The sequence below is a fragment of the Mastigoproctus giganteus genome, chromosome 5 (genome assembly GCF_048544385.1).
Source record: "Mastigoproctus giganteus isolate SK-2022 chromosome 5, ASM4854438v1, whole genome shotgun sequence".
Classification (NCBI taxonomy): Eukaryota; Metazoa; Arthropoda; class Arachnida; order Uropygi; family Thelyphonidae; genus Mastigoproctus; species Mastigoproctus giganteus.
The window spans coordinates 207,306,056-207,330,551 of NC_143579.1; the positions used below are offsets into that span (position 1 = coordinate 207,306,056).

A 24,496-nucleotide genomic window follows, 5' to 3' on the forward strand; every position below is an offset into this window, starting at 1 on the left:
AATATTTTCTCCATGTGAAAAATCTCAGCGATTTTTTTTTTTTTTTTTTCCCTGCAATTTGTTTCGTATCTAAGTCGACCTTAACTGGACAAGAAATATATTGAACAATGTCTTCAATTGTTTTAAAATCACTGAATCTGGTTTCAAAATCATCCACAACTTTCTCAATTTCAGAAACATATTTCTCACTATTAAATTCAAAAACAGGATATTTTTGCAAATGATCTTGCATATTTGCAAAATGATTGAATTTTTCTTTGAGACCCTTAGCCATTGCCAAAAATTGATATTTATATGTAGAAATACCACTAATCATGTCACCCACATTTTTATTTTTTCCTTGTAATTCCAAATTCAGATCACTTAATTTACTGGTAAAATCTGCCAAAAAAGCCAGATCACACAACCACACTGTGTCTTGCAGCTGCTGATAATCATCTCCACTTTGATCGACATTTTTGTCAATCAGATCGACAAAATCTGTAGAAACTTACTCCGACTCAGCCACTTCACATATGTGTGTAATATCAGATCTGGTTCATTTTCGTTGAGGTGCATTTTGAACAGTCTCCTTTTAAGAGATTGTCCTCTGATGGAATTCACGATTTTGAAAGCTATGTCCATAATACTTTTGCTATTTAATCTTTTGCTGGCTAACACTTTTTGGTGGATGACAGTGGTAACTCAAAAAATCTGGGAATTCATCATCCTTTTGGCACAATGCGATGAATCCGTTAAGATACCCCATCATTGCTTTAGCTCCATCTGTTGTTTTTGATACGAGCTTAAATAGTGGTGTTTTTAATTTTTTCAATAAAAATTTTGAATGCGTTAAATATATCAAGACCTGTAGTTCTTTCTTTTAATGAAACCATATCCAGAAGCTCTTCTCTAGTGGCAGAATCATCGAAAAATATACGAAGAAAAACGAGCAATTGAACTGCATCGCTGACGTCTGTTGTAAAGAAAAGGACACACACAGCAATACGAGCACGCAATTGTTCGCTCTTTAAGGGCACTTTTAATTCCATTTTTGTTCTTAAAATTTTCAAAAAGAGAATCTGTTATTTCTAAAAATGCGTCTTTGATGAATTGACCATCAGAAAATGGTTTGAATTTTTTTGCAAGAAATTACTCACTTTAAATGATGCTACAGTTACTGCTTTAGATTGTAAATTAGGTGTCACAAAGAAATTTTGTTGTGCAAATAATCTGGATTTAAGTTCTTTTAATTTATTTTTTCTAAGGTCACTATTAGGCGAAAAATCCCATTGGTATTTACCATGGAGAGCTTTGAAGTGCCTTTCTAAATTTCCTTTTTTTGGGTCTAGCCACAGAAGCATTGCAAATCAAATAACAGCATTTTTCTTTTATCATTACAAAAAAGTATTCTAGTTCCCACTCTGGATAAAAATCATACGTTTTACTCTTTTTCATAGTATTCATTTTAAATCAAAGGGTATTAAATTAAAGTATAAGCACTGTCCAGTTATTAATATTAAGTAAGCCAAATAAGAATTCGACACATACACTATGCTCCTCAACGTAACTGCGTGAATTTTCACTAGACAAGCCTAGCTGCTGCTGCGTGACGACAAGAATGGTAATGTGGTTCAACGGATTTGTAATAAGTGTATGCAGTGGGGCGCATAATAATAATAACATTTAGATTTTGACTAATTTTTTTTTTATATTATTATTATTAATAATATTATCTATATGGTGCAAGGAAGCCAGAGGCTTATTTAGTTGGCATATTTTCTGGAATAAACTGCCTTCCTGAGGCTGAGGTTGACAGTTTAAGGGACAACTGGATCAGTACCTTCTAGCAGTGGAAAGAGTATGATAAAGAGGGATACAGGTTATATAGACAAAGAATATATATATATTTTTTTTTTTTTTTGACGTGAATAACGTCTAAGCGCTGTTATATCTCCGAAACTAATAGACAGTAGTATAAACAATTTATACTTATTTTGTTGGGTATATAATGCTGTCGATGAATATGCAAGAAAAAATGAGAAATTTTGATATTTAATATCATTTTTTTTGAAAAACTAAAAAGTTCACATTTTGGTCAGTAACCGTTGCGCCTTGGTTACTTTCACTTTTGATAACTTCTAAACTATGATAGATAGACATAAACAGTGAACAACAAAATTGTTCGGTAGGAAACGTAGTTTTTACATTTATAAATAGTTCTGATGTAGCTCTTATAGTTCCCAAGTAATAGTGATTCAAAGTTGAGAGACCGAAAAATTTGAGCATTTTCAAGGTTGTTTTTGCAATATCTTGAAAACTATAAATGTTAGACAAAAACAGTAAGCAACAAAATTGTTGCCCTTTGAGAGCTCTACAAGAATATATAACAAGATTTCAAATCAGGTTTTTAGTTTTCGAGAGTTGAACAACTCGTTAACGTAACTACTTTATTCAGTTACTTCGCATTTGTGGAGCAGTGTGGTTGTGTTTCATTCAGTTAAGTTGCAATGATGACGAGTTGTTACATCAACTAAACGTGTTCAAATATTTCAACAAAATCACAAATCTAACGTTGAAAAGCAAGCACCAAAGTTGGCGGCAAGTTTTCTTGTTTCCAATTTTCCAATTTTCCAAAGTTTCCAATTTTCCTTTCTTTCTTTAACAATATAACTTCAAACGCTGGGCTTTAGATTTTGGCATGCATTGTACTTGTGCAGTGATGCAACAAGTACAATGCATGTGCTCCAGAAAACTCAATTGTATGAAACAAGTGCAGTGACGCAACAAGTTGCATACAATTGAGCAACAAAATTGTTGCCCTTTGAGAGCTCTACAAGGATATATAACTAGATTTCAAATCAGGTTTTTAGTTTTTGAGAGTTACTCGTTAAAGTCACTACTTCGTTACTTTGTCATGGAACAAGTACCAAATGATGTTCGTTTGTTTCATCGTAACAACGCTGTTGTTCAATATATAATGCTCAAGTGTTGGAAGGAAATACCACCATCGATTGTACAGCCAACGATCACTTCACCGGTTACAAGAGTCATGAACAGTTGACTAGTGTGCAAACAAAACTCCATCAAATGAGTGTAGCAGAGACTGACTGGAGGTTTGCCATGCGTATTGCATCTATCGACTGGAAAACCTTACATGATCACTACAAATATTGATGTTGAAGATGGTTTGGTCAATAGAGTGATCAGAACTTTATAGCACATTGAGATAGAAGAAACAGAAATCAAAAGATTGCGGTTACATTTCGAAAACAGGAATGTTGGAATAAGAGTCATCCCAAGTATCACCCGCACATATTGTCTCATCGTGGCATATTAAAATCTGGTTGGACTCCGATTATGGGATGTTCCACCACAGTATCTTTCAAAACCAAAATTCTTAAATTCAAAAGAATCCAATTTCCTTTGGTTGAAGCATGTACCATGATGGTTCATAAATCTCAGGGTGGAACTTTCAAAGAAATCATATTTGATTACGATAAAGAGTCTTGAACAGCAACTGATATACGTTGCATTCTCAAGAGTTAGAAACATTGATGGCCTGTACATCAGAAATCAGAAACACGAGTTTACATTCTACCATGCTTGCGATTGTAACGCACCTACGATGCAAGATCTTTGAACTGAATTGAAACGTTTGAATAACCGTCGTTTGGAAACGCTCTCTACAACTGCATTACAATTTTGGGATCAAGTTTGCTTTGTCGAGTTTTAGAATAGTATTGTTGAATACACAGAATTTGAAACTTCATAATGAAGACATTGCGGCTGATCCAATTCTCATGGAATCGAATATCTTGGCATTAATGTTCGATGTTTGTATCCTCGAACATCAATTAACATTGATGTTCGAGGATACAAATGTATCACACAATTCAAAAGACCTTCTGTGCGATCTGGTGGTGTTGAGATATACAATAAAGTCGAATCGACAATATGTACGCCACATTCTCATTACCGTGGATACAGACTCGCTACAGCAAATGACTGGTACAGGTAATTGTGGCGACATTTGTGCAGCAGAAATTGAAATAAATGGACAGAAGACTTTGCTTGTAACATTCTACATCTCACCTAATTCAACATTGGAGTAGATTAAAGTTTTCTTAATATTCAATCTAGCTATTTATATGTCGAAGTTTGGAGACATACCTAAAGTTTTAAGGAAATTCAACTTTCAAAAGATCCCAATAATTTTAATGGGTGATCTCAACATTGACATTAAGAAACCTGAAAATGTTCCATTCCTCAACTTCGTGGAATCAACGTTCGATCTTAAACTCGCCTCAGATCCTACAAAAAATCTACTATGCGTGGTCAATCATGTATCAACTTGGTCCTCATTATCATTCATTATTACTAGCCATGTAGTGCAAGGAAGCCTGAGGCTTATGCTGCACCAGCTAAAAAAAAAATTTCCAAGTTACCCTGAGAGAGAGAGAGAGAGAGAGAGTCAGAAGTAGAAGAAAATCACCAAGAAAGAGAAGAATGATGATATCAAGCTCCGGATCCTGGGTGTGCCAAGCCCATACTCACCAGATGTGAGCCCCTGGAGTCAATCGCAATGTTAATAGTTTGAATTGTTTCAACTATGTATCCTGCTGTAGTTACCACAAACCTTTATTGTTGATTGTAAATGAAAATAAATTAAAACTGATTTTATTAAGCTGTACTTGTATGTGACGTATTTTTTCATTTCACATGACGTTATTCACAGATTCACCTTTGGCTCCATGGGGCCAACGTCGATTTTTTTTGCAATGTCTGCTAGAGAGTTAAAACATAGCATGATATTGTCAGGATAGAAAGATAAAAAAACAAACAATAAAACTTTAAAATGTTTATCATTAAAAACAGTCATATATATACAACAAAATTCTGTCTATCTGAGATAGTTGAGACTGAGAATATAGATACATCTATATCCCTCCCCATTTTTCTATTCATTGTCTTTTCTTTAGCTTTTCTTACATATGTAGCTTCTTTTAGTAAATTCACCCCACCCCCCCATAATTTCAGAATTGTTTACATTAAAAGCATAGGAACAGCTACAGGTGTGTTCAGGAAATCAGAGATTGTGGAACATGCCTGTAGTTACTCATATGCTTTTAATGTAATTCCTTTTCTCTCCCCCAATAATTTCAAAATTATGGGGGGGGGGGAAAGAATGAATTTTATTAAAAGTAAAATTAGAGAAACTGTGTACATAAGAAATTTTAAGGGCAAGACAATAAATAGAAATATGGAGAGGGATACAGATGCATTATGGATGCAAATTTTTGGTGACAAAATATAAATTTACACTGTAAAAACTCATGTACATAAATGTGATACTTAAATTATAAAGATTACTAAATTCCCGTAATTTTTTTTTTTTGTTACGTTGTAAAGCTCCTTTTTTTTTTTTTTTTAACCCACTGTAGTTTTTTATTGTATCCAGTAAACAAATATGGCTTACACTGATGCAAGATTTCATCAGCAGATTTGCCTCAGTCATTAATTACACCATTTATGGTGCATGTTGGTAGATCATTTAAATCCACTGCTGAGCAATCAAGCACTTCCTTGAGTTCAGTATAGTCATCTGGCATTTTCTTATTTGGCATGCTTTCAACAGCAATTTAAAATAAAATTGAAAGCCTACACCTTTGGAAACATTACTGAATAGTTTTCAGTTTTGTTATACATGTAGTTCCCAACTTTACGAGTTAATTCATTCCTAGCATGCGCTCATAAAGCGAAAACCGTTTTTGTTGTTATTTGGTTTTTAGGAGCATTAGCAACTAAGGCCATTTGCTCCAGGGATATGTGGTGGTCATTCCCTGACCTTTACGCATCCTCCGTATTTGGTGGTCATAGGCTCGAACCCCGGTCTAATCAAGAAGTGTGTGCTACACACTGCTGCTCCTGCCCACCTGGCTACGGAGGCACCATGAAAACTCATAAAGCGGAAATTTATTTATCATAGACACAATGTTAAAAATAGGGGTTACATTATCAACAATGAAATTAATTAGCTAATTAGTTTACGTTTAAACAATGATTGATTTATCCAAAGAAATGAAAACGTAGCCTGTAAAATCAAGCAAATTATAATAATAGAGAAATTATTTATCACTTACAAATGTTAAAGAATGTTTATTCTTCATCATCATCGACTAAATGCACGCTCATTGATCACTCATAATTCACTCGGCACTCGGTTTGTTGCACAAGGAGTCGTCGTCTTCAGAAATGCTTTAAGAGGTGTTTATTTCCAAGATAATCTTCTCTTTTCTTTATAAATTTCAATAGCATGCATAAGCATTTTAAACGGAACGCACAAATTGCAACTAACAAGATTTGCACGGAGTAACAAGTTTATGAAGCTTAAAAAAAAGGAATGAAGAAAAGTTTCTGAAAATTTATTTATGTTTTTTATACGATTGAAGATTTCAGTAAAGGGGAAACACATTTCACCATAATAACATAAAAAACCACACAATTCCAGCTATCGGTATTTTTGCAAATGCAATAACATCGAGTTTACTACCCGTTTATAACTGCTTGCAGTAACAGAAAAGCCTAATAAACCGGAAAGTGCAAATTGTTTTTATTGTCTTATGGTCATGACCTCCAGAAACGTGCTTTAGAAAAATATCACAAAGCCGTTCAAAATTGGTTCTTATAACAGAACATATGATGACGATGAAAGTGTAGTGCATTTTAATGATTCGAATTGGTAACTAATACAGTTTACACTATAAAAATGACCTTTTAGAGAATTACATAGTGAAAATTTCAGCTTTCGAGGTCATGGAACAAATTACTAAAAGACAAATTACCGTTACTGGGTTCACATTACGATATTTTCACGATATGATGGTGACTCTGGACCGGATTAATATTGAAAAGTATTGTATAGCTATGCGCGTGGTTTGAAATGCAATATTTATGAATGTTTAACATTCATTTTTTGCAATTAATATTCATATTTCTGATTTTGTTGATACTTGACACCTGAAAAAAAAAAAAAAAACTCTTAAAGCAGGAACTACCTGTATATATATATTTTTTTTTTTAATGAAACCCCCCAAACATGAAAGGTATTAAAACCTGTAGTACTTAGTACTCTGCATGGGTTGAAGGTTGAGAAAATGAAAGAAGATACTTGTTGACATTAGACTTCAATTTCTGTAGATTGTAATTTTCAGGAAATACTTATGAAGGGAGGTTGTTCCAGAAAACAGAAATTGAAGGAATAAGTGAAGAAGAAGAAGAAAAGTTGGTTCTGTGAATTTGAAGTTGAACAGTAAAAGAATGCTGACTTGTTGCGGCATGTGCTTGGTCTGGTTGAAGAGAGTGGAAATTATACAAGCCAATTCAGAAGTGTCCGTGGAGGCAACTATAGAAAAGGCATGCAGCAGAAACAGAATGTCTATAAGACAGAGTTGAGAGACTTTGTTATAGATGGGTAATTAATTAACCTAACTGCCCTCTTTTAAATGGAGTCCATAAACGAGAGAGAGAGAGAGGTTTAGGGGGCACCACCGCCAGAGGCGCCTCCGTAGCCAGGCAGGCAAGAGCAGCAGTGCATAGCACATGCTTCTTGATTAGATTGGGGTTCGAGCCCATGACCACCAAATACGGAGGATGTGGAAAGGTCAGGGAATGACCACCGCATATCCCCAGAGCAATATGGCCTTAGAATCTAATGCTCCTAAAAACCAAATAACAAACAAACAAACCACCCTAGATATGGGAACAATATTCCATGTTAGGATGGACTTGAGATTTGTACAGAGTGAGTAGCTGTTTGAAGGAAAAATAACACTGAAAGTGAAAGAGAAAACCCATTTTTTTTTAGATGCAGTGGAAGCAATACTTGTGATGTACTTATACCAAGAGAGAGATTAGAAGGCAGTGTAATCCTTAGTAGAGATATGTGATCTTGTCTAGAAATCATGTCAATAAATGAAGATAAGCATAGGAGCAGAAGAATCCTTTTTGTGAGATATGACAGGACTGAGTTTTAGAAGGATTGAAATCAACTAAGTTATCTTTGCCTCACTGGAGAATTACTTGCAGATTAGCATTTAAGGAATTAGTAGTGGATATTTGAGAAGTTGAAGCTGTTTGCGCAGGGCAAGGTTTCTCAAAAGGAAGGTGCAATGATGTGCTATCAGCATCAAAATTATGGATAGGATTTCCAATCAATGGGAGGTCATTAGTGTACAAGAGGAAAAGAGTGGAAGAAAGAACTGAACTGTGGGGACACCAGCATTAGTGAAGGTTAGACTTCTGACCAAGAATAGCTTATCCAAAAGATTGTCTGATAAACTTATAAATCTTAACAATTCTTGCCCAATGATTTCATTGTTGATGTCAGTTTAGCTTAAAATATGTGAATTGTTTCTTTCTCAAATTTAATTTCATTGCTTGTATTATTCATTGATCTAAAAATTGAATCATACAGTTAAGTAAGTGTGATTCAATCTTTATTATACTTTCATGTACAGTTTGGTGAAAGTACTTAATTTTTACGTGCTCTTATGCAATACTTAGATTTTGATCTACTGAAACATCCACAAATAGTAAAACATTGTTATCTTCTCTCTTCATTTTATCATTAAACTGTTTAACAAATTTTGAAATATCTTAGTTGTCATCCATGGCATACTATTATTTTTGTAATATGGTTTTAATTTTTTGATCCATTCTTAAAACACTTGAGTTTTGTATATTTTGATGTTATATGTGTAAATTGTAAGTGCAATTTGTTTTCTTATATGTGTGCTGTAAGAAATTCGGTTTTATTTTTAATGCATACTGTATCTCTGTTTATATTTTTACATGTTGGTGTTAGTATTGGTAGATGATAAAGAAAAAACTCTTTAAAGTAACCTGTTTAGTCAGCTGACATGGAAAATAGCCATTTGACTAAACAGATTAAAAAAAAAAAGTGAAGCTTTCAAAAAAGATATGGAATTAAATTTTCTGACAATAAAAATGCTTGTTTAATACAGGTGAGATTTTAGCTTTTTGAAAACTGAGTGCACTGATTGCTGTTTATGTTTGACAGATTGGTGCTTGATAGAAGGTTTTCGTAAGAGGTATTTATCAGGAGACTGTTAAAAATCTGCTGCTTAACAGAGGATCTATTAAATATACAAAAAAAAGTGAAATGATAATGCACAGATACCTAATCTGTGCATTATCATTATTATTATTTAACATGAGTTAAATAATGGTCTGGACATAAACAATACACATGAATCCAAGATATATTGCCTTAGAAGCATTTAAAGAACTTTTTTTGTTGTTGTTTGTTGTTGAAATATTGGAAGCTTGCCTGCCTAAGAGTACCATTCCTAGGGCCTAGGCATGGAAATGTGCAAGACAAACAACCCAAGGGAATTATCTGATGGTGCATAAGGCTAGCTGAAGGTTTCTCATGTCCCTGAGCAAAAATAATTGGCCCTTGAAATATTAAATAAAATATTCCTGTTATTTATTCTGAGTTAATTTTATTACTGAAAATATAAATATACCTAGCATCACTTTCACTAGTTTCATTCATTGATTGAAGATCCTTAGCCAATGAAAAATGTTCACCTGATATTACTCTTTTACTAATAGTTTGTGGTTTTTAATAATAATTTACTTTTATATAACTTGGTATATATTCCAGTGATATCATTAGATCAAATCTTATGAACATCAGCATACATGATGGCCTTATTTATTAGGTTTTAAAAAAATGAAACTTTATAAATGCTGTATTGATGGCAGTATGATGGTTTAACAAGAAAGCCATTGCAAGTGGAGTGTACATTGCAGTGCAGATACACTTGCTTATTAGTAAAATGATGAACCTAGTTTCAAATTGAGAACTTAATTCAACTGTTAAAAGGGTGGTCAAGATATATGGAATGAAACCACTGAAATCATAGGGATTTGTGTTAACTTAATGAGTGGCTCAAAGACTTAGTGTAAACCAGAATTGAAATTTTACAATTTTATGGAATAAAGTTAATTTTTTGTAACTTTTTTCTTTACATTTTGTGTGACAATTCCTAACATATCAAAAATATGCATTCATAATGTAATAAAATTACTTTGTAGTTGAATACCTCAATTGTTGCTAAATTGACATGATCTTATTTTTTTATTTATTTTTCTCTCTCTCCCCATTAAAGTAGAACTGGCAACAAGAATTCAACAAATGGTTAGGACGGGATCAGTTGCCTTTATTTACAATTGACACACATCATAAAGTGCAGGTTAGTATCATTTTGGTATGTTTGTTCATTTGGACCATTAAGTACTTTATGTAGCATAAAACTTTAAGAAGTCAGTTCACATTATTTTTCCTATCACTTTGCCATTTTACTTAGAAATGGCAAAGTGATCTCACCATAAGTCTATCTTAGCTGTAAAATGTCTTTTACAGCTAAGTTAGACATTATGGTGAGTCCATCTTCATCAGTATTGAAGATATATAGAGCTTAGAATGTTGTTGATCATGTGCCATTTCTCCTCATGGATGAATTGATACACTTTTCGGTCTGACTTGACGATGGATGACCTGAGTGCTCAAAATCTTCAACTAAAATTTGGCCACCTTGGAAATGTGAATACCATTGAAAAGTTTATATTCTGTTCTTGAGCATCATCATCAAATGCAACATTTGTTTAAGCATTTTGTAACCTCCAAAGCTGTTTTTCCCAAGTTTATGACAAAATTTGATGCAAATTCACTGTTCCTTAATGTTAGCCATCTTACTCAACTACAAAAATCTTAAGACACTCAACAGAAACACACTTAAATACCATTGTACAAAAGCACAAACATCCTACTGGTGTGAAATCTGCCACAATAACTCACAATGAATTAGTTCAGCGCTAATTAATGACACATTGCTATACTGCATGGTTAGGGCTCCACGTGGCCAGTCGAGGGCAACTTTTGGCTTGTACCTCATGCATAAGTGTCATCGAAACAACTTTGAAAAACATAAATATAGATATGTATAACTATGAGTCCACACATGAAAAATGTAAATATGTATATATACACCTGAAAAGGTTAAGGACAATTATAACTCATATTTTTTGAAACGCCTAGTTAGAATGTTTAGAACTAGAAAAATCTCAGAGGGAGAGAGAAATAGAAGGATAAATAATCCAAATATCTAAAAATAAATCACCCTGTAATGAAGCAAAGTGAAACCTGGAATTCTGCTCTGTTATCCAAACTGAACTGTCCATAAATAATACTGCCTCACCAGCTATGATCTGCAACATATGGTTGAATAAATATTCAGTTGATAAACAATTTTCAAAAAAATGGAAGTTGTCATGAAATAACAAAACATAAATCATAGGTCCCAAATATTATGAGCCATTTCTGACAATGCTGTATCCCCTTTGAAAGTACTTTTGACACCATAGAGATATATTATATTTTGACAGTGGTCAGCTGATCTCAGGTGAAGAAATAGAATTTTAAGCCCACACAACATCAGATCATTCCATGAACATACATTTGTACACATTTAATAGTCATAATGCTAATTCCCATATAAACAGCCACGACAGCCTATGGTGTGACAAAGACAGTTTCAGATATTTATGAAAGCACTGTAAAGAATTGTTGCTTTCTGTCCAAATGTCTTATCCCTTCTGCCCGCACAATGAAAAATATTTTTGAAATATTTTGTGAATGGTACCCCCATGAAACTTTCTCCTTAATATCTTGTTCCAGGTCAACATTCAGCTGAAGTGTAGTAACTGAATGTTGACTGAACAAGAAAGACAAATAAATAAATAAATGGCATGTAGAATTGAAAGAGGTTAAAGTGAGTCGATGGAACCAATGGAATGCAGATCTCATAAGCTACTAAGTTTACATGTACAGCCACTCCCTGATTAATGTAAAGGTTGTGTTCTGCGGAATGCTATGTAAGTCGGAATTTCCCTAAATAAGCATTTAGGGAAATTCCACACTTGCAACTATGTAGGCTGAATTTGATAGAAGCAAAAAAGAAATGTTCGACGAACATGTAAATAGAATTATTCAAGTTTTTTATCTCATGCGCAGGAAAAATTATAAAAGCGTACAAAATTACAAAAATTTCAAAATTATAAAATTACAAAAAAGAGAGGAGACAGGCATAATGTCAGCAAGTTTTACCTTTTGAGCATCGTTGCCAGAATTAACTCTCCAGCTGATAAGCACGCTGCTACGGAATTTAAGGGCTGTGCAGATTTAGATGGGATTTTTTCCAACACATCACAAAATTTCTCTGCAACTGCAGAATCGGCACTGGCGACTTCACTGCATACTTTGGAAACCAGTGTGATGTTTGAACCTATTAAACCATCTGTTGCTTGCCACGAACTTGGCTTGGGGTTTCCATACTTATCATTATCATCATAAATACTTCTTGCTTGAATGGCCATTAGATTCAGGGGCACTTTCTTCTGAATGTGATTTTCCATCCATGTTAGTAATAGCTTTTCCATCTTTGATATAGCACCTGAATGCTGTTTAGTGATCACTGTTGGGGTGGACTGGCCCCGGTGTGAAATACATTGATCCTTTAACACCTTCTTTTTTACGTGCACTGTCCCTTAAAATAGTATTCACTGTTGAAGCAGCAAGACCTAATTCCATGCAATAAATGACAAACTTTGTCCTGCTTTGTAGGACAAAGTTAGTAAGCCTATGAAAGATAGTAAGCCTATCTTTCATAGGCTTATGCCCAGATAAACTAGCCTCATCCTTAGTGATGTACGTTCTCCTTGGGCATTCGCTTCCAGAAGAGGCCAGTTTTGTCGATGAAAACTTGCTGGGGAAGATAACCCTCTTGATCAACAAACTCTTGGAATTCAATTTTAAAGGTCTCAGCTGCTTTTTTATCAGCACTGGATGCCTCCCCATGCCTTTCAACACTTTTGTTTTATATTTGCCCTTTTTTGAAGCACTTGAACCAGCCTCTGCTGGCTTTAAAGTCTTCAAAGTGCACAGTACTGCCACTGGTTGATGGAGCTTTAAGTTTCAGATCGTCATAGATCTGAAACAATCATACAAGTGATGTTCTGCACACCACACGTTAAACAATAAAAAAAAAAGACGCTAATTGGTTGAGAACAATTGTACGAGTGATGTTCCATGCGCCCTGTGTCTGAAAATTTCCATCTACATATCGTTCCAGCTATATCAGAAAGCCATCGGTCCTTAAAATAAATGATCGTATGGAAGGTATATCGGTTCCTGAGAATATTGGATGTTGATGTCATCGTAAGTTGAGCCCCCACTGTAATAATAATAATTGCTGGATTGGTCCAATTATAATGAAATATAGGTAGGCTCGACAAATCATCCTAAAAGAGCCAATATAAAATTTAGTTGAGTTATTACATGCAGACGGACAGCAAAGAAATAATTGCCAGATTTCTATTGGTCTGATTTTAATGAAGTTTAGGATGGTTTGACAGATATCTAAAAGAGCAAAATTTTAAATTTTTTATGAAAATCCATTCACTTAGAGTTGAGTTATGTGTTACTATACACATATATGCTAACGCAACTAAAAATGGCCTGTGGTATTTTTTACACATATTAGACACTACTCGAGGTATACTATGGTGTTTCTCAACCAGGATTCCACAAGAAATCATGGAATAAATGAATATAAATTTTGAAATGCCACAAAAAATTTCCAAATATTCCTCAAAATATAGTGGGGAATTTTTGTCTGATCTTCGTCTCCGTGTGCTACCTACTGCCTCTTTGTTGTGTTTGGTCGGTTATATTTAGTTGTGTTGCATCTGTGCAACACAACTAAATATTCATTTCATATTGTTACAGAGCCAGCTCACTGGCTTGATCCAGTCTTTTCTTGATCTCTCTGTTTCCAGATTGTTTGAAAAGGTTCTTTTTTTTATTTAAACTTTTGTAAGAGTGACAATTGGGAAACTGAGTAAGTCTTAAGTAGAGTGCAGTTCCACGGATCTCAGCAATAGCAATACCCAGAATGATTTATTTTCAGGAGTGATATCTTAAGTGGTGTTTAGTATATGTTACAGTTGTTCACTGTTTTGTTGATTTGTAGTTTTTGCTTAGTTTTGTAATTAGCGCTTTCACCAAAACCATGGTTGCTTTTGCGTATCTAAAATCCCACCCACATAACAGTATTTTCATACTGCTGTTGAAGGTTGAAAAATGTTGAAGTACATAAAAAGAAGGCATGTCATTGAAGGAAAGGAAAAGTGAAATCAAAATCATTGGAGTCAAGTATAGGTAAAGCAGGAAGACAAGAGAAGTGACTGATATTAAAAAAAAAAATTGCCTTTACAATGACAGTTACTTAGCCATGAATTTTACATGGACTTGAGATGAAAATTGCCCAGTTTATGCATTGTTTGTGGGAACAAACAGCTACTTGTTAAAGGGAAGTCTTGTCTGACCAGTTTGATTGGATACTCTGATGTGGTCACAAAGGAACTGGATGCAAAAAATAATTTTGATCATCATATACAGTGGATTCCGGTTAATTGGGACACATCAGAAATAGATCACTTTGGCACAATTAAGCGAAATTTTAACCACTGAGCTGAAGAACACATTCTAACAGAGGCAAAAAGGTATGAATAAAATAAAAGGAATGTGGCATTTAAAGAAAGCACACTGTATTTAAGTTATATTGGTACAAACATTTATTTAAAAATAACTAAAACTAAAAGCAAACAAAATGTACGTATATACTTATAATATACATATGTAAAATGAAAATACATAATAATGTCTGTTTCAAGCAAAGGCTACACATTACTTAAGGGTTCGTACTTTGAAAAAAAAAAATGATCAAGTGTACCCTGACGTTTTCTCTTTATGGACTACAACTGAACAAAGTCGACGCAGGTATCTAATGCTGATAAAGGACTGCCTTCATTGCCTTCCTGCATGAAATAGCATATCAATTCAGCGATATATTTCCTGGCATCCTGGTTAGTCCACTCACTTAGGTATATCATCGTCATAATTTTGAAGGTTATTGTCAGTCCTTAAAAATTTTTCACAATTTTGGATGTGTTGCAGTTCCTAAGCCATTTCATTTTCTGTACAGCTCATTGCGTCTGAATCACAATTAGTCATGAAACCACATTTAGCAAAACAATTCAGAATTGTTTTGCTACTTATTCCAGCTATCAGCGATAAATTGTACAGCTTTTAATGTTGAAACTTTTGCACTAACTTCTATTGATTTTGAAGATGTCAGGATTTTCCTCAATTTTTTTTTTTTTTATTGCTTCAAGAATATGATTAACTAGCTTTCTGCGATAATAGGTCTTCAAATTTTTTATAATTCCCGCATCCATAGACTGTTTCCGGGACGTGGTGTTAGGAGATAAAAATTCCAGTTTAATATTTTTTAAACCATCTACATTAGGGTGTGCCGTGCAGTTGTCCGATATCAACAGAATTTTTCTGGACTTCCGTTGCAGTTTCATGTCCCAGTTCATTAGCCATTGCGTAAAAATATATGTGGTCATCCACTCCTTGTTAGCATAATACGAAACTGGCAAACTGCCTATTGTAAGCCCCTTTAAACAATGGGGTTTAGCACTTTTACCAATAACCAAAAGTTTGAGTTTATCGTTTCTTGACATGTTTGAGCAGCACAACACTGTTACACGATCCATTGCTTTCTTTGAATTGGACAGTGTTGTGTGTGTTGATAGCTCAGAGAACCATCCGGTGTAGCCCGATAATACAGGCCTATTTCATCAGCATTGTAAATGTCATAATTTTAAACAAATCTGTCAGTTTTTCAGATTTCCATTGCTCAATACTCGTAGCATCAGCACTGTCCTTCTCGCTGTATGCTTTTTTGGAACTTTAGCTTTTCATGTCTGCATTTCCATTGAGACAGCCAACCATCCACCGCTTTGAAATTTACGTGACCTAGCTTTTTGGCAACTCTTCTGACATGGTTTTTAGCATAGGGCTGTTTACATGCACACCTCGTTTAGATACAGTGGAAAAACCATTGATTCAAAGCATCCTCAACGTCTGGATCTTTGCCTTCCCTCTTTCGCTTATGAGATGTTTTCTTTAAACTCACATGCAATGTCCACTCCTGTTTAAGTTTTTCTTGTTGCTGTAGCAGTCTTGAAATTGTACATTTTGGCAAATTTATTCGGAATTGTTTTGCTACTTATTCCTTGCCAGCTATCAGCGATAAATTGTACAGCTTTTAATTTTGAAACATTTGCACTAACTTCTATTGATTCTGCTAACTGATGATGACTGATGTTAGGAGGTTAACTTTTTATTTTGTCAAGAATAGCAATTTTTTCTTAAAGGGACAAATCTTTACATGGCATCTTGACAGGGGTCTTAAATGTACTGGAAAAAAAAAAAAAAAAAAAAAAAATCAGTGCACTGTTTGGTACAGTTTTTAATCTATGTTAACCCACAAGACATTTTTTTTTTTTTTTTTTTATGGAAACACCAAACACGAGAGGTATTAGAACCTATAGTACTTAGTACCGTGCTTGGATTGGAAGTTAAGAAGACAAAAGGAGACATTTGTTGACATTGGACTTGAACTTCTGTAGACTGTAATTTTCAGGAAATACGTATGAAGGAAGGTTGTTCCAGAAAACGGCAATTGAATGAATAAATGAGGAAGATGAAAAGTTGGTTCTGTGAGTTTGAAGTTGGACAGTAAAGGCAGCACGTGTTCGGACTGTTTTGAAAGAGAGAGAGCAGGAATTATAGAAGCCAATTCAGAAGAACAGTGCCCATGGAAGTATCTGTAGAAGAGGCATGCATCAGAAACAGTACGTCTATGAGACAGCGAGTGGAGGGACTCTGTTAGAGATGAATCATTAATTAATCTAACTGCCCCATTCTGAATGGAATCAAGAAGCCTGAGAGAGGTTTGGGGGCACCACCCCAGATGTGGGAACAATATTCCATGGCTGGGCGGATTCGCGGTTTATTCAGAGTGAGCAGCTGTTTGGAAGAAAAGTAACGCCGAGAGGGAAAGAGAAAACCAAGTTTTTTAGATGCAGAGGAAGCAATATTTGTAATGTGCTTGTGCCAAGAGAGATTAGAAGTCAGGGTAATCCCCAAAAGAGATATATCATTTTGCCTAGAAATTGGAGTGTCACTAAAGATAAGCATAGGAGCAGAAGAATCCTTTTTGCAAGATATAAGACAAGACTGAGTTTTAGAAGGGTTGAAATAAACTAAGTTGTCTTTGCCCCACTGGAGAATTACCCGAAGATCGGCATTTAAGGAATTGGTAGCAGATTTTCGAGAAGTTGAAGCTGATTGAGCAGGACAAGGTTTCTCAAAATGGAAAGTGGAATGCAATGTGCTATCATCGGCAAAACTATGAATAGGATTTCCAGTCAGTGGAAGAAGGTCATTAATGTACAAGAGGAAAAAAGTGGGGGAAAGAACTGAACCTTGGGGGACACCGACATTAGTGGAGAAGTTAGAAGACAGAGAGCCATCTACCATCACCCTCAGTGAGCGTGATGTTTTTAGTAATTGGATAACCAATTACTAAAAACAGTTGGTAAACCATAAGATGGAAGCTTGTTTAGAAGACCTTTATGCCAAACATGATCGAAAGCCTTTGAGATGTCAAGAGCAACTACTTGTGTTTCACTGAACCTTTCCATTGAATTAGTCCATAAATGGGTAACATAAGCCAGAATATCACCAGTGGATCGACACTGACGGAATCCATACTGGTGATCGTTGATCAGATGGAAGGTTTCTAGGTAGTTTAAGAGTTGGCGGTTAATTGATTTCTCCATTACTTTAGAAAGAGTAGAAGTAATTGCAATGGGACGATAATTGGTTGGGAGGGATTTGTCACCCTTTTTAGGAACTGGCTGGATATGAGCAAATTTCCAAGCAGAAGGAAAAACACCTTTGGAATAAGAAAGTGAAAAAAGGCGGCAAAGAATAAGAATAAGTTCAGGAGCACAGGTTTTGAGAACAAGTGGAGAAATACCATCGGGACCTGGAGCTTTCTTAGCATGAAGATTCGTCAAAATCCTTCTGACATACTTTTGATGGAAGACCACAGGAGGCATTGAATGGAGCGTGTTGGGAATGGTGGGAGGTGTTTTACCAAGATCATTAATACATGAGTTGGAAGAAAAATGGGATGCTAGCAGGTCAGCTTTATCCTTGGCTTAGGTGACAACGGAACCATCTGGTTTGGACAGAGGTGGGAGCAGAAATGGGCAAAAGTTGCGGCCAATAGCTTTGGCAAGAGACCAGAATGCTTGGCTACCATTAGGGCAAGAAGCAAGTTTTCTACTCTTTGCCTGTTCGAACTCTAGTTTGGACTGATTAATACATATGTACCCAGTTTGTTTGTTATTTGTTAGTTATTTGGTTTTTAGGAGCATTAGCAACTAAGGCCATATTGCTCCGGGATATGCGGTGGTCATTCATTGACCTTTCCGCATCCTCTGTATTTGGTGGTCACGGGCTCGAACCCCGGTCTCATCAAGAAGCGTGTGCTACGCACTGCTGCTCCTGCCCACCTGGCCACGGAGACGCCTATGTACCCAGTGTGATCGTAAACAGTTGTATACCACAAGGAATATTTCTGTCAGATCAAATTACCACAATACAGAACAAATGCAGCACAACCACCATACAGCACAACTTCGCAATAACTGACTCAGCTGCTGCCCGCATGATCTCTATGTTACGAGCATGTGCGCCATCCACATACAGTTTGTTGTTCAATCACAACCTTCACTGCCCCAATTAAGCAGTGAAGTTGGCCCAAATAAGCAGAAAAAATTCAGGCTAAATACTTGTTTTGTTTCTGTTCTTCAAATTTTGTCCCAAATAAATGGCTGCCCCGATTAACCAGTGCCCCAATTAACCAGAATCCACTGTACTTGGATTTCAGGAAAGCTTTTGATACTGTTGCACATGGAAGACTACTGTACAAATTGGAGCAGTATGGCATTAAGGGCAAGTTGCTACAATGGATAAAAGGATGGTTGAGTGGGAGAAGACAGTGGTAATCAGTGGACACTGCTCTTTGTGGACTGATGTTATTAGTGGACACCCCCAGGGTTCGGTGTTGGGCCCATTGTTGTTTTGTATATTTATGAATGATATTGATTTCAATTTTGCAGATGATACAAAAAGGTTGGCAGGGTGGTTAATAACAGTATGCTACTGCAACAGGATCTAGAAAAGTTGGGAAAATGGGCTAAGTGGCAACTGAAGTTTAACATTGACAAATGCAAAATACTGCATATGTGTAGCTGTAATCCCGGAGAAATGTACCAACTGTGTGGTACTACACTCAAGATAGTGGAGAATGAAAAAGATCTCGGGGTAATTGTGCAGTCAAATATGAAGTTTTCTGAGCAGTGCAGACAGTCTGCCAGAGCACGTCATGGGATCTTGTCAATGATATACAGGAATTTTGCTAGCAGGGATAAGGAGGTGATTATCCCCTTGTATAAGACAATGGTCAGGCCACACCTTGAGTACTACATACAGGTCTGGAGGCCTCATTTTAGGAAGGATGTAGAGTTACTAGAATGAGTACAGAGAAGAGCAACAAGACTGGTAAGGAGAACAAAGGGATGCTCTCATAAAGAAAGACTTAAGTTCTGCAAAATGGAGCATCTGGAGACTACACACCTGCGAGGTGATCTGATTGAAGACCTTGAATGGTTTGAGCAGGCTCAGTGCTGATGGGATTCTTTCTCTTTCTCAGATTACAAACCTGAGAGCACATAAATTCAAATTGAGGAAAGACAGTTGTAGATTAGATGTGCAGAAATTTGCCTTTAGCCAGTAGGTGGTTAATTGCTGGAATAAACTTTTATCTGTTGTTGTGGATGTTGATAGCTTAAATAAATTCAAGGAAGAAATGGACAAACGTTTGGAGAAAATGGATGGGTGAAATGGGAAGGGTTTTTTTTTTTTTTTTTTTTTTTTTTTTTTTTGGCCGATGATGTATAAGCCTGCTTTTTTCATCATGTGCTACTGCTAAAACAGTTTATTACTTTCAGTGACTTGGATTCACAGTGCAAACAACATAAAGGTTTTGAAAAGAAAGTAATTATCAGTGAAAAGGCTCAAAAAGCAGATTATTTAGTAGCTGAGCTAGTTACACAAAAAAAAAAGTCACACTATTGCTGAAAATGGAATTGACATAGTTCCTGTTTCTAATGATACTATTATTAGTATGGGTAATGTGTCACATGACATTGAGATGTCTTGTCTGAACTATTAAAAATACTTTGCTCTGCAAATCGGTGAGTTAACAGACAACATAACAAGTAAAGCTCAATTGTTGGCATTCATATGATTTGAAAATGAAGATGAATTAATGGAAAATTTTTGTTGTTATAAAGAACTAGAAAAAACCAGAGGTTAAAACATTTTCAATTCTTGTCTTCTTATTTAGTTTATTTGTGGTTTTCCTGGAACTGGTGCGTTGAAATTGGCACTGATGGTGCTCCTTCAATGGTCAGCTCAATGACTAGGTTTGTTACACTCATTAAACAAAAAACCTTGATGTCATAATGACTTACTGCTTCCTCTCCTGGGAAGTTCTTGTTTCAAAAACTGTTGAGGAGGATCCAAAACAAATCCCTGATGTAGCTGTGAACATGGTCAATTTTACAAAGCAGCACCTTCTTGTCATGCATATTGCAAAAGTTGTACGAAAATATGCAAAAAGACCATGAAACTTTCCTACACACTTAGATTCGATGGCTTTCTTAAGGGTAAGTTTTAACAAGGGTTTCTGAGTTGCAAGAGGAAGCAACATTTTTCTTCAAAGATAAAGCCAAGTTTTCCACTTTCTTGAAGATGCAAAATGCCTGCTGAAACTAGCCTACTTAGCAGATATTTATTAGCACTTAAACACCTTGAACACCAGCATGCATGGCCCAAAAGAAAACATTCTAACTTCTACAGACAAACTTTTTGCATTCAAGAATACATTGAAGTTTGCAAAAAAAACACCTTTCAAGTGGAAATACTGAAATACTTCAGGTTCAGAGTCAGATTATAAGGAAATTATCCTATTAATTATCAGTCATTTGGAATCATTGACAGAAAAGCTTGACCAATGCATTCCATCATTGTCATCAGAAATATGACTGGGTTAGAACTCATTTGTTGAGATCTCATTAAATTCACAAAATTTATTCAGCCTGCAAGAAGAAAAACTGACTGAATTAGTGTGATTGAACTTTGAAGGTAAAATTCAATAGTGTCACTTGATGTGTTTTAGATTTCAATGAGCAACGAGTATTCTATGATCTCAGAAAAAGCAGTGAACATCTTTCCAATTTTTCAGCTTCTTGTCCCTGTGAACAAGCTTTTTATGTCTGACAGACATTAAAAACAAAGAAAGAAATAGTCTTTTTCTCTCAAGAAAGAACTGCAAGTGTGTTTGTCAAAAATTCAGCCAAGAATTCAATACTTGTGCAGAAAGAAACAAACCTAAATGTCACACTGACAATAAACATTATATTTACATTGGATGTGAACTTTATTTTTATGTATACTTTTGCTGACCAGGCTAGCCAGGTGGATAAAGTGCCTGCCTGGCAACCCATAGGTTTAGGTATATTTGGGTCTAACAGCTCCTGGAATTTCTCCCATCTCCGCGTATGTACACTGTATCAGACAAGCCCGGGATTTAAAAGTATATGGGTTATGTGGTATGTAGCATGTTGTGCCCTTGTTCATCTGGCCTGTTAGCTGCCGGGCCCCCAATGGGACCCGACGTTACCATACCTCGCCACGGGGAGGCCGGTCGGGTGTTACCTATATAGTACTCTGGCGGGTCCTGCCACCTACTTTCCTGGGATTTCAGTGGCTAGAACCTGAAAAAAAAGTGCTGCTCGCGGTTAGTTATTAGCATTTGTTAGAATAATTTAGAAGCTTGCAAGGGGCGATATGCTGAAATAATATTTTCTATCTGCCTAAATGGGTCAGGCAAGAAATTTTGTTGCCCATTTTTTGTCCAAATTTATAGTTAAATTTGGACGCGTATGGCTGAAAACGCTGTGAAAGTCAACAGTAAAGGGGATATGAAGACTGAAGACTGGAAGGAAAAAAAGGAAGTAAGGGGCTGTTAGAGAGGATGGCCCCGCGATTGCAGTGGAGCAGGCCCGTGCTCCACCAGAGGGAAGAGATTTGGGGAAGGGGAGGAGTGGGGGCAAAGCCCCCACTCCCCATGGGAGGGGAAAGAAAGCACCATTCAAGAGAGAAACAGTGTATGTTGAGTCATATGACCACGTTGGATGTCCTTTAATCCAGGTGCCCAACAGGGCAAGATGAGGTTCTGATCTTCTGTGGTGGTGTCCTTGACCGAGTTGAGTCACAGTCTTAGTTGTGTTTCCATTACTCTGGGCCATTGAGGGTTGGCTGTTGTTGCATGATTGATATTGTCCCATTCATGGATTTGTGAACTTTTGGGATACCTCCTCGAGGGGAGGGTCCGTTGTCTTGTGAACAGATTTTGCGCAAAAAAGTGTGAAGGCTTTATAGATCGCTTCCTCTTGCAGAACAATGTCGTCCTGGTTTCGAAGAATCGAGTGAATCTTGGTGTAAAGTTGACATCTGAGGTCCTCGTAGTGGTCACACTCGTAGATCAGGTGCTTCCAGGACTCCCCTGTCTGCAGGACCACCGCGGAGTAGCTGAGGTTCCAAAGTCATATAGCCCCTTTCTAAATGAGACATGTCCGGTAAATAGGTAGGTGGTTTTGAGTCCGGGCGAAAACCAGGTTGGATAGAGTGGATAAACGTGTCTGAAATCCAGTATAAACTTCTTAGTAATAAAGCCTTTGTTAGTAAGGTTCCAGCGATTTTGCCATAGTGATTTCACGTGTTGTAAAATCCATCTGTTCTCCACGGTTTTGGAGTTTGCTGGGTCTGTGGTGAATCCTATATGGGAGACTATTTTTCCTTTGGAATGTTGGTACAGCAACCCCCAGAACTCAATCTCCAAGTCCAGGGGAAGGCTTCCCGCCAGGACCTGGAGCTCGTGGGTGCTCACAGTGCAGCAAGCTCTTGTTGTTATGAGTAATATCAGTCGGTGTGTCATCTCCAGTTTTTTCTTGTTGACAGCTGTGCTAGTCTTTGTGTACCAGGCCCCAGCTGCATAGGCTAGTGCTGGGATAAAGAATGCCTTATAGAGGACGCCAAGGGCCCTCTTCTTCTTCAGGCCCCAGTCTTTCCTAGTGACTCTGGTCAGTAGGCTTGCATATCTTCTTATTTTTGTTCTCAGGTAACAGAGATGTAGCATGAAGCTAAGGTTTCTGTCAAGTATCATTCCGAGGTATTTTATTTCTGTTAGCAACTTTATGGTTTTCCCGTTTATCTGCAGAGGTCTTCTAGAGTCAAGGAATCCTTTGAGAAGTATTGAACTTGTTTTATCTGAGGAGATAGAAGATTTGCGCTAGTCCAATTTTGCAAGTCGCTAGTGGCCCGGTTTGCTATGGTCTCCAGTTGCGCCCAGCTGTCAGCCTGCAGCATCAGAACCAGGTCATCTGCATATGCCTGGGTTTTAACATTTGGAATATCCAAATTAAGGAACTCGTCAAGGACCAGGTTCCACAAGAGCAGCCCCAGGACAGAACCCTGAGGGCAGCCGCTGTGGACTGGCTCCTGCGAAGTCAATTGATATTAGGAGGAAGTATTTTGTGTTGCAGTTTTTTGCTGTTTCAATAATATTTTCCAGAGCCTCTACAGCCGAGCGCCCCTTCCTAAAGCCATATTGATTAGGCGACACGAGGTTTGATTCTTGGAAGTGGTTCTCGATTCTTTGGTCGAGAAGGCGCTCGAAGATCTTGCTGAAGATTGACAGCAAGGTGATTGGCCTGTACGACCCTGGCATTCCTTGTGGTTTTGTCAGATTTTTTAAGATGAGTTTTATTCGTGCCGTTTTCCACGAGGCTGGGAAGTGGCCCACCAAGAGATATCGGTTGAGGAGTCCCAATATTGTATTCGGTATAGTTTCTACCATCATCTTGAGCATCTCGGGCTCAATTTGATCTATACCAGGTTTCTTTCTATTTTTTATCCTCGCTGCCACTATGCTGAGCTCCATTGGTGAGAAGGCAGGTTCAACAGCTGTGGTTGTGTATGAATTATTGTCCTCACATAGTTTTCTTTGTTCCTGGGTTTGAGGCTCGGTTGCAGGAAGGAAGATATGGTCCGAGATATTGTCTATAGAGGATTTCCATGTTCTGATATAGGTTCTTTGAGCTGTCTCGGTTGCCGTTACAACTTCCCCTCTGAGAATTTTGTTTGTGGTGACATGATACACCACTCCCCAGGGGTTAGCATTTCCTTCTGTATTTACTAGGTTTTCCCATGAGGCTTTCTTTCTTTTCTTTTCTTTATTTTAGCTGTGTAGTAATTTCTGACCTCACGGTACTGTTGAAGTACATCAACCTCTGCCTGTGGCCAGGATCTACGTGC

The 24,496-nt window shown here is 36.6% G+C and overlaps 1 protein-coding gene across 1 annotated transcript in view; it reads left to right on the forward strand.

The window, feature by feature from the left end:
- The window catches only part of LOC150086038 (DNA repair and recombination protein RAD54B-like), a 354,517-nt gene that overhangs the window by 143,289 nt on the left and 186,732 nt on the right, over window positions 1–24,496 (forward strand). Inside the window, exon 12 of the mRNA XM_090374778.1 lies at window positions 10,182–10,262. Within this exon, the coding sequence (XP_090230904.1) occupies window positions 10,182–10,262 (81 nt within the window). The remainder of the gene's footprint in view (window positions 1–10,181; window positions 10,263–24,496) is intronic.